We start from the raw sequence: 11,482 nt of genomic DNA on the forward strand, positions 1-11,482 counted from the left end.
AGTTACACACCTTTGGATTGCATTTCGCCGTCACCTTCTCCCCCACCCCACCTCCCGGCTCTCGCTTGAACGCTCCCCCCCGCTTTCCTTTTAGCTTTTGTAAGTTACACGTCAAAATGGCCGATCTGACATCGGTGCTCACTTCTGTTATGTTTTCTCCCTCTAGTAAAATGTTTATCGGTGGACTGAGCTGGCAGACCTCACCAGGTAAGGGAGGGAGGGGGGGACGCCTGGGTCCCCCCCTTCTTGGCTTCTTTATTGCTCTTTGTTATCCCAGTGTAGGAGCACCCCCCCCCCGCCATTGGCTCCCCACTTCTCCTGTGCAAGGTTATTTTTTTAAATAGCAAATCCTTTCTGAGCCCTCTATGCGACCTCTGTTGCCGAATTTCCCCCGCGTGTGCAAAAAACGCAAAAACAAAACAGAATAACAACAGAAAACTACTTTTGGTTTTTGTCCTTGATCAAAATTTGCATTGCTTTTTTCCCCCACACCTTCTCCCCCCACCCCCATCTCTCTCTTTCTCTCTCTACAGATAGCCTTAGAGACTATTTTAGCAAATTTGGAGAAATTAGAGAATGTATGGTCATGAGAGATCCCACTACGAAACGCTCCAGGTAAACCATTCCCTTCTGGATTTTGCCTTTATTTTAGAACAAAGTTTAAGTGTTATTTTTGGAGGCGTCTTAAGTAGCTAAGCGGATTTAGAATGGGGCTCAGGCATGTGGCTGGTTTCGAACGTTGCTCTATTCCACCCCCGTCCCCATAACCTCAAAGGTTATTGTAAATTGGGGCTTGAACTCTGTCTGGTTATAGAGATCCCAGCTCTCTGCCTTTAAGTCATTTCCCCGTCGCTTCTTTTTCTCCTGTTTAAAATGACATTCAGCTTCATTCACTTTCCACGTAGTTTTTTTTTTTTTTAATGCTTCTTCCCACTCCTAGCTCCCCAAACTCTTAAACCCCTATTAGGGAGCTGGATGAATCTCTCCTAAGTGCCGGGTTTTCATCGGAATAAAACAAAGCGTTAAGAAAGGAAAGGGGAGGAGGAAGAGAGGAAACTGAGGTGGCGAAAGAGTGGAGGCACCAGCTTTTTCCAAGTTACCTCCACTAGCTCTGCCCCCGTCCACTTCCCCCATTAACCTTGGTGTAGTTTCTTGCGAGGTGGAGGGCTGGAGACCGGAGGGCGATTGGAGGCGGACTGTGGGGGGCGCGGGGGAACTTTTGTTCCCCATTCTGCGGTAGGGCTCGCTCCCTGTTGCTTTCAATGGTGTCACATTTTCTTGTTTGTTTTTCTCCCTCTTTGTCTCATTTCAGAGGCTTCGGTTTCGTCACGTTCGCAGACCCAGCAAGTGTAGATAAAGTATTAGGTCAGCCCCACCATGAGTTAGATTCCAAGACGGTAGGTTGCTTTTCCTTGTTGTTGTTTGCCCCTTTTCAGGACCAATCTGAGCCTTGACAGCCCCACTTAAAGGGACAGTGCCTTCTTTTGCTTCTGTGCTGAGAGCCAGGTACTTTTAAGCAGAGCTTGCGAATTGGCACTAAAGTTTGCTACCATCGCTGGGGTTGGGGTTTTCTTTTTGGAGCCTGTCCCAGTGGCTGCCAAGCTCGACTTGGGGGAGGGGTCCATTGGAGGGGGGTGGTGGTGGTGCTATTTTCAGGGCCAAGTGACCCTGCAAAGAAACTCCACCACTGAGCAAAGGCAACTTTTCTTTGTCAGCTGAGGGAGCAGAGAGGGAGCATAGAGCAGCTTAACCAACTGTGGCTATGGGAACTGGCTTTCAGACGGCACAGCCTGCTTCCTGGCTCAGCGGGCCAGGGGTCAGGAAGAATCCAGGGGGCGTTAATCCAGGTCCAGGCAACAGGTTCCTCCTGGGGCACTTTGGTTTTGGAATGGGGTTTGAGAAGGAAAGGAGACGCTCCCAGGCCCAAACTGGGCATCCAGTGGCTGACTCCAGTTGGCGTGAAATCTAAGGCTGATAAGGCCTTGGGTTTCAAAGTGATTTGTTTTTTTCCTTTTCTTTCTCAGATTCTTTATTCTGAGTGTAGGTACTTTTATAGAATTTTGGGTGACATTGGGATGCAGTGCTGGGCTACTTGGGCCTCACTTCTCTGGTGGGGTAGTGGGACAAGGCAAGGGACTGGGTGCTAGTCCCAGCTGCCCCTTTCAACCTTTGGCAAGTTGTTCTCTGCCTCAGGCCTCACTTTCCTCTTCTCTAAAATAAAGGAGTGGAACCGAGATGATATTCCAAGTCTCTTTTTTAAAAAAAAAATTTTTTTTTTATTGATTTCAGAGAGGAAGGGAGAGGGAGAGAGAAATAGAAACATCAGTGATAAAAGAGAAGCACTGATCAGCTGCTTCATGCAAGCCCCACACTTGAGCCCACAACCCCAGGCAGATGCACTTGATCGGAATCGAGCCCGGGACCCTTAAGTCCGGAGGCTGACACTCTAGCCACTGAACCAAACCGGCCAGGGCCCCAAGTCCCTTTGGACTTGAACATTAAATAGAAGAAAAATAAAACAAAAACCTGGCCACTTTTGGTGTGCCTGCAATGACTGTAAATTTACCCTCTTTGGATAAGACTCCACACACTCTAAGTTGCTTTATTAATTGTATTGGATTTGTCACAGCCCCTGGCCCAGCCTTTTGGTCCTTTTAGGACATATAATTTCAGGGACAGTCGTTTGTAGGATGATAATGGATATTTGAAGAATTATTTTGCTCTTTGATTTTTGGCTAGACATTTCAAAAAGCTAGTAAAATTAAAGGGCAAATGTTTCAAAGCAAATTCGGGAATGTATTATCCATTCCCTCTCCCCACCCTGGGTAGGCCAAGGAGTATTTGGTTTCTACAGTAGCTGGTGTGTCATATCCCTCACTATCAGGTGCAAAGCCTGCAGTTTCCCCTCCCTAATTGTGTGTAGACGTGTTTTAGTTCCTGTGATTTAGTATAACATAGCTTTTGACTTTGTTTCAACCGTTCAGTGCAGGAGGCAGAAGCGGTTGGTTTATTGACATGGAAACAGAGGATCTTGTTTACCGTTACCTTAAAAGCTTTGTTTAGGTAATGGCCATTCCCATCCAAAATAGTACCCTAGTCCTTTCCTAGAGGATCTGTAGCTACAGTAAGTAGAGCTGAACCTAACTAACTAATGTTTTAATTTTTGGTAGTTTTCTTTTTTGTTCGTTTTAAAAATATAGTTGACAGGGATGTGCAAAAGGTTGGGATTTGCCATGCTTACCTTGACCTGTCCTCTCCCTTAGAGATCTCAGCACACCGAAGAGCTCTCATTGTGGAACACACGCTGTTATCGCGACATCCAATGCAGGAATTCCGAATTGGCTTTGAGTTTTGTAATTTTAGATATTTTTGTTTAGTGCTCCATTTTTCCCTACTCCCAGCCCCCTCCAGCTCCTGGCCTCTTCCCTAACATGTCCCTCACCTTTTACCCGACAAACAAGATGACTTATTATTGCAATTGTGTGCCTGTCAACTAAAAAAAAAAAAAAAAAGACTTTGAGAGTGTTTACGAAGAGAAGAGACGTATCTGTCTTACGCTGGGTCAACAGAATGGAAATCCACACCTGTTGTATTTCTCTCGTAGACAGCTCTAGTCAGCGCTGAATACACCTGTAGATGCGGTAATGTTAATCTCGATGAAAGGATAGTTTCCTAGATCAGAGATTTCTCCCTCTTAGTGTTTGAAAACTAATCTCTCATTTCTCAGGTGATGTTGAAAGGTAGAAAACAAACACACTGCAGACCTTTGTTAGGTCTTTAAACCGCTTCAATGAAAGCGGTAGGTCCCTGTATGTCTTACCCGCCAGGGTCCTACGGGATGCGAAGTCTGCCAACAAGAAGGATCTGTCTGTGCTTTTCCTCCCTCTGTGCTTTCTCCCAGAGCATTACTCTTATTTATTTATTTAACCCCCTGGCAGAACTGAAATGAAGGTTCAGATTTACATTTTAAAGGGGTGGGGGGGGGGATCTTAATCTGAGAGGCAAAGCCTGTAAATAACTACGTGGCAGCAACATTCATGCCACTCTCCCCATTGGATCTCACCCAGTGACTCATGACATTTAGAAATCTAATGAAAACCAACGTTGGGAATCTTTTTTTATTCCTTCCCTACCCATATTTTCTATTCAACACCTTTTCCCCAGCCTACTAGATTCAGATGCTTCTGTGGGAATTGTTTGAATTTTAAAGCCAGCCCCTGATTGAGACTCGTGTTCTGTAAGTGGTCTAATCTAGGGTTGAGGATGTTTTCCCACTGGGATTGGGGTTAGGGCAGGAGAATACCCTGATTGTTATGCTACATTCTCATTTCTTTTTTTAGTAAAAATTTTTTAACCCTCTCCCCTTGATGATGTTTATTTGGGTTTAGGTTGCTTATAGATTTTTTTTTTAACCCCTCTGTAATTTTTAAAATCCAGGTGGATGTTAGCTCCTGTGTTTCCTTTATTTTAATATTATTGTTATTATTTTTAAGAACCAAGTGGGGCTCCATAGCTTTTACTACCTGTTTTCTCTTGAGATATAACTACAGAATAAACTATCCCTTTGATTAATTTTAGATAACTTTTGCACAAACGTATGAATTAATTCAAGCAGAGTATTGCATTGGATGTCTATGGAGTGTTTTGGGATGTCATTGATTTTCAAAATTTTTGGAATCACCTTCCCCTCCTGTGCTGTTTAGTTCTCACCGGGGAGAAGAAATACCATCCAGCTACTGCTGGAAGAGTCTTACATTTAATTTTCAGGCTATGATTTTTTCAGTGATTATGTTCCCATCTTTTCCTCCCAACCATGCATTGCAGATTAGATCGATGCGTTCAGTATCTGTATGATTCAGTGTCTGTGGGCCCTGGCCTACGGAAGAATCCATGAGATCTGGCTCATTAACAGCATCACACATTGAATAACATGGTAGGACATTTCAGAAAGGCTAGCTATATTTATTACATTTTTGGGGAGAAACCATTATGTCTGGATCCAAGTTTAAAAAACTTTTCTGGATTGCCCGAGATGTTACTAAAAGCTGGGTTCAAAGCCTGAGAAATGAGTGATTAATAATTAGGTGATTAATCATAATTTTTTTGCCTCTCCTGAAAGTATTGCAATTGACTCCCACTTTTCCATTTTCTCCTAGATTGACCCCAAGGTTGCATTTCCTCGTCGAGCGCAACCCAAGGTAAGTAGGAGAACTGGCAATAGGATCGTAGCACTCAGACATGGTTGTCAAGGATTCCAGGTTTCCAACACAGCTCTGGCAATGCACCACTGAATCCCGGTGCACACACTTCCTGGTGACAGCACGTGGCTGTGCGAGGCCAGGCGCTTGGAGATAACCTGCGTCTGCAAGTCAGCCACCCGGAGGTGGGTTCTGCGCATACAGCTAGGGCAGGGACAAGCCTGATCCTTAGGGGGAGGACACAGCTCCGTCTGGTGCAATATCTATGCAAGTGTTCTATTCATTTTTTAAGCATTGCCAAGATCATATCAGGAAAAGTTGGACATTTCCTTGTGACCCTTTTTGGAGGGGACTCTTTTGAGGCCTTACGACTTGGAGTTTATGGAGAGGAGGGGAATGTTAGTAGCTTGTCCTCTCTAGGAAAAACAACTTCGTAGACCCACACAGCCCTAAACCTGACCGGGGAATCTGTGGATGTCTGGCTTTCGGGTTGGTTGGATAAATAAGGGCACACTTGAAACCCGCTCTGCTACTGCTCTTGCAAGTGCTGGTGCCTGGGCGGAGAAGCCCTGCAAATGTTGTAAGCTTGTCCGAGTGGTGCTACAAGGCTTGCTTAAAGGCTTGAGATGGGCCTTCGCTTTTTCAGAAGTGTGTCGCTAGTAGTTCTCACTGAGCTTGCCAGGTGTGGCTGTGGGAACACAGCTGCCCGAGCCTGAGGTGAAATGCGAAGGGCTTATGGCTTACCTTTAAATTTGCACTTTTGCATTAAACTTTTTTTCTTTCCTGTATAGCATTGGAAGAAAGACTTTATCTGCACCTTGTGGCCTTGGCATTCTTTAGGGAAAGGGGAAAAGGTGAAGCTCCCGATTGTAGGTCATAAAGAAAACGGGCTGTGGCTTTAGCAAACTCAGTTTATTTCTTTAAGCTCGGTCTCCCAGCAGTGGAACCTTGTGATTGTGTTACAGGGAGGAGTGGTTTTGCACATTAGTGAAGAAAAAGTTGGAATTACGGATGGTATTTTGAGAATTTCAGGTCTGTTTCTGCCATGCGATTCCCTCCCTCCCTCCCTCCCTTTCTTCTTTTTCCTTTTTTTCTTACTTTTCTTCCTTTCTATCTAAGAAAGCACAAATCCCTTAAGTAAATAGAGTGGAATCCTTTTTTTAAGGCATTTTTTTTTCTAATGTTAAGCGAATAAAAGGAATTAATGAGCCAAAGCAGTTCGATTATTTCTGTACTGAGCATGAACTTTGGGACTGTCTGAACTGCTTAAAAGTTGCTTTCTGAACTCTGGGTGACCCTTGACATTGCAGAAGGCTTCCAGAATAAGCAGCATTTCCTGGGTTTGGGAGATTTGCTGTTTCTTCCCTAAGTATGAATCTTCAAATTTCCAGGTTAGTCATTTGATCACCCAGAACTGGGGTCAGATTACTCTAGAGGGAAACTGGAAAAATCCCTGACTTGGTCAAACCATGGGTTTGACTTGTTTTCTCCTCCCACTTGCTCCTCCCCCCATTTTTTTTACAAGAAGGCAGTATTTTTTTTTTTAATTAGATGAAGGATTTAGCAATTTTAATTGCTTCTTAAAGACCGAGACTTTTTAAAAGAGGTTTTTATTGATTTTAGAGAGAGGAAGTGAGAGGGAGAGAGAAAGGAACATCAATGTGAGAGAGATATGTGGATTGGTTGCTTCTCATTGAATCCACAACCTGGGCATGCGCCCTGACCGAGAATCGAATTGGTGATCTCTTGGGGCATGGGGCGACGCTCAATCAACTGAGCCACATCAGCTAGGGCATATTTCATTTTACTATATCACGGCATTTGGTTTTTCAATGATGCATTCAACTTGAACACGAGACAGGATATTTCTTAAACTTGTCAGCGTGTACACACACCTATCTCCCCCCTACATACTTAGATGTGAGGAAACAGTAAACCAGTTGGGGAAGGACATCTTTCCATGGGATTCTAGGGATTTTATCACAATACCTTGTTTTTTATGATACACTTTACAAAGGACGTTCCTATCCATGACCTCCATCTGAATCTCAGGTCCTGCGACATTGAGCAAATTGCCTTCTCTCAGTCTCAGTTTGCTCATCTGTAAAATGGAAGTGATGACAGTATCTCCCTCAGAAGGTTGTTGTGAAGAATAAAAGCCTGGCACAGGGTGAGGGCCTCGTAACTAATCATCATCACCACCACCACCATTATTGTTGGTTTAATCATTTTTGTTGTTATTGATATTATCAAGCTGGACAGCCTGACTTTCGATCCCGGCTGTGCCACTCATCAGCTGTATGAGTTTGGGCAAATCATTGAACTTCCCTGCAACTCAGTTTTCCCATCTTGTTGAGTTTTTGTGTGGATTAAATAAATGATTAAAGGTAAAGTACTTAAGAAAAGACCCGGTGCAGTGTAATACCTCTGTGTTACCTGCTGTTTTTACTGTTATTTTAATTAGCCCCTCACCCCAATTCCGTGAGAGGGCTGGTAATAATAATAATAACGATATGAGTTGAAGTGCCAGGCTCTGTGGAGGGACATTATGCATAGTAACTCCTTTTGTCTTCACCTCTGTCCTGTGAGGTGGATAGTAGCACTATCTCTCTTTTATAGATGAGGAAACCCCAGTGCACGTGGGTTGAGAAGTGTTACCGGGAACCCACCCAGGCAACCTGGCTCCATGCTGGGCCCTCTCCCAGGAGGTGTCAGAGTGGTCACCAGGCTGTGAGGGGCAGAACCACAGCCAGCATCTCAGGACTTTGAGGTGCCGTGGTTGGGTGATTAGCCCAACCCCGATGATAACATCCCGTTGTTGGCACTGTCTGCTAGCAGCTCTCCGTCTGACCCCCGGGGCATCTTTTCAGGTGGTTCTGGAGTTGCTCGGCCCCCGGGAGGCAGCTGGGGAAATGGCGAGGTGTGTGGTGGCTGGGAATCGGGGCAGGTGGGGAGAGAGCACCTTCCTTGTCCACTGTTATTTTCTGATAGAATCTGAGCCCAGCCACGGGGATTTCAGACTCATTCATGTTGGAGGCCAGAACCCGCTGGCAGGAATAGAGAACTTTAAGTCAAGACTTATTTATTTCTTGTTTATCTCCCTTCAGTAAAACTTCTGCGTGTGCGTGTTAAGGTCCCAGGGGCAAGGTGAGCTGTGCCCCTCCTCGACGAATGGGTGAGGAGCTTGTAGATGACATGTCAGCGTGTGTTTCGGTTACAATTCATTTCAGTGCTTTCTGGCCACCCCTCCTTGCTGACACTCGCCAGAGAAATATTCCGTGGAGGTGTTAAAACAAGACCAGTGGAAAGAAACTGTAACTTAAGATGAAAGAAAATCCCTGGCAGTGAAGAACAGATTTCGTATTAGCACTGTCATAATATTCTTTAATGTATCACATAAATAAAAACCTGTTTTGACCAGAATTTTAACGAGCGACCAAAGGAGGAGTTTTGAATCCCGCCGTTCATTTATCCCCTTTGCGATGTAAATGTTCACGTCTCCAGTGAAGTGCGATGGGCTTTATTAGCCAGTCGAGGGGCGACTCTTCAGAGACTAGTGGCCGCTAATTAGTGAAGTGCATTTTGATCAGAAGAAGATGGGTCTGTTCTGTCTCTTCCTATTTCTCCAGATGATGATTTCATTTTGTGAAATATGTAAGAGTTTCCCCCTCTATCTTTTTAAAAATTAAAATGGTCATGCTACTCTAAAAAGATGACTTAATTTGAAGCCGTTGGAGAAACGGAGATGATTGGGATCAATCATGTCACATATCCTTCCGTCCCTTTGGACGGATGTGCTGGCGGCCTGGAAGAGTTTTGCTCAAGCTTGTGGGTCCTTTTTCTTGTAGGACAAACCAAGAAACTGCCTAGGATCTTGCAGCAAGAATGGGTCTGGGCATAGCTCTGTCTGCCCTCATTGTCCTTGTGTATAAGAAAGTATTCCCATTTTGCTCCTTAAGTCTTAAAGGCCATAACCGTTCCCAGTTGCCTTCTGTGGCAGCTGGTGACCCAGGCACGTTACCTCCGCCCCGTCTAGCCTTGGTTTCCTTCTCTTTAAAACAGGGACCGTGTAGTGCTTCCCCTGGAGCTGTTTCCAAGGTGAACGCGGCAAGTTTCTGTCTGGCACCGGCAAAAATGTCTGCTGATATTATTATTAATTGAATTATTTTTGTGAAATAAAAAAAAAATATGATGGTGAAAATGCCCTAAGAAAATTCTTAATGGGAACAGAAGCCCCCTGATGGCAGGGGGCTGTTGCTGTTTGGCGGTTGGTAACTGTTAAGTGCGTGAGTGGAACCCCGCCTGCCTTCTGCACAGTGGAGGCAGCTGACACCCAGGGAAGTTCTGTTCGCTGCCCGGTCACACGGCCTCGTTGCGGCAAGGCTGAGCTGGAAGGCAGGTTTTTCTGTTCCCAGGAAGGTTCTGTTGAGCAGGCATCCAGATGGGTGCAGCGCGGCACGGGCGTTTTCCACGCGCACCTCCTGTTCCGCACCTCCTGTTCCGGGGGAGCGGTTTCTTGGCAGCTTCTCAAGGGCGAGGGGTGAGTTTTCGGCATCTGGCCTTCCCCACTGCTGTGGGTCGGGTCATGCTAGCGTCTTACCATCTTGGACGATCTGCAGCTGTCATCTGGGCAGCCACAGTTAACAGATCTAGGGTGGGTTTCTGGTTCCCCGTGGGGGGAGGTGGCGGTGTGTCTGCAGCCCGTGTCCACACTGCCAGGACCCCGGGGGTTAGTGGCTTAGCCTCTTTCTTGTCGGGGACAGCAGCTCCTTCCTGCGTTCCTGCCAGCAGCAGGTGTCAGCTCAGAGGGAGGGGCATCTCGTCCTACAAATGTCCTTTCCCGGATTCTGCCTTTCCTCACGTGCTCTGGTTTCAGTGTTAAGGTCGTTCTCCTGTGTTCTGTGTCAGAGAGTTTGGCAGAAGGGTGAGAATCCCTGTCCCCCATGAAGGGAGGAGGAGGAGGAGGAAGAAGAGGAGGAGGAGAAGGAGGAAGGCACTCTCTGAGGAGCCAGCTGACTCTCTTGGGTGCCCCTTGAGACAGCACCCCTTCTTCTTGTCCTGTTTTGTATTTTTAAACCCAAACATTCTTTGGCCGAAAGTGCCAAGAACACACAGGGAGATGCAGCTCATCATCTCTGGCCTCTTGTTTGATCCGGAGTATTTATTTCTTAAGTGCCCGTTCAATTGTTTCTCATTGCTGACTCTGTGTGTGCCCACTTTGGTGGGTTCAGGACACCCTCCATGGCTTCCTGGTGCCCAGCGAACAGTCTAAACTTTTTAGCCTAATAGGGAACGTCCTTCAATATCTGTCCGCGGGGAGGGGCGGGGTCTTCTTTCGGCTTATTTCCCTGACTCATCCACCTTCTGCTGCCTTGAAACTGAGTGTCTCCCTTCTCCGAATAGCTGTCCTTTTGTGGATCCCATCTGCTCTGCCCTTCTTCTCTCTACTGTCAAAAACAGACCCCCTTGCAGAGCCCAACCTAATCGTTACCTCTTCCGCACAGCCATCCCTGCTCCCTCGAGGACACCATACTTCTCTGGATTTCCACAGCTCTTTACCTATTCTTTGGTTATAACCCTTTCGACCATCATAGGTTAGCAAAAACATCCATTAGGCATTGTGCTAGGCACTCACTCATTCATCTACTCACCAAACGTTATTGAACACTTACTGTGTGCCAGGCCCTGCGTGCGGTTCTGGGGACAGTGTGGAGAGTAAGACAAAGTCCCTGCCCTCATGGGCTTTCACTCCTAGTGGGTCAAGTTAGCAGCGAGTAAATGGACAAGCACATAACGTGCCAGTGGGTGTGAAAACCTCTGCGGGGCGAGAGTGATGGAAGGGGTGGGGCTGGACCAGATGTTTTCGTACAGTCATTTGCCACTTTGAGTATTCCGTTACTATTTACCATGTTCCACACCAGGGACTGTGGTAGGCGCTTTATTCTGAGTTTATGGTTATTTAGGTTCTGGGCAATAAACTCTAAAGGTACAAGCATATTTTACTAGTAAAAAACCCTTAGCTTTTAATACTGCTCTCTTGCACACCTTGGGTCTCCATTAGATAGACTAAATGCAGAGGACACAGGAGACACCGTTCTTGTCTTCAGGGGTCTTCCCTCCCTGCTGGGAGGAGGGGCCTGTGTTGCAGGAGAGGACGCACAGAGCACAGTAAGAAAGGTAGGAACGGCATTTAGAGGAAGGAGTGCAAACAGCTTCTTGGAAGAGGTGCTCTTTGCCCCAGAGCCCGTAGAACAGGTAGGAAGAATGGCAGGGATGCAGTTTTC

At 46.1% G+C, this 11,482-nt stretch overlaps 1 protein-coding gene across 10 annotated transcripts in view; it reads left to right on the forward strand.

Annotated features, from left to right (window-relative positions):
* Positions 1–82: 82 nt before the first annotated feature.
* The window catches only part of MSI2 (musashi RNA binding protein 2), a 393,393-nt gene continuing 381,993 nt past the window's right edge, over positions 83–11,482 (forward strand). For 3 of the 10 annotated variants that reach the window (XM_015560617.1, XM_006758681.2, XM_006758685.2), the window contains exons 1-4: positions 83–207; positions 534–615; positions 1,313–1,397; positions 5,157–5,198. In XM_015560617.1, coding sequence (XP_015416103.1) covers positions 117–207; positions 534–615; positions 1,313–1,397; positions 5,157–5,198 — 300 coding nt within the window. In that variant the 5' untranslated portion in view covers positions 83–116. The remainder of the gene's footprint in view (positions 208–533; positions 616–1,312; positions 1,398–5,156; positions 5,199–11,482) is intronic. The other 7 variants (XM_006758683.2, XM_006758682.2, XM_015560618.1 and 4 more) reach the window with 4 other exon arrangements.

This window comes from Myotis davidii, unplaced genomic scaffold (genome assembly GCF_000327345.1).
Source record: "Myotis davidii unplaced genomic scaffold, ASM32734v1 scaffold595, whole genome shotgun sequence".
NCBI classification, from domain to species: domain Eukaryota; kingdom Metazoa; phylum Chordata; class Mammalia; order Chiroptera; family Vespertilionidae; genus Myotis; species Myotis davidii.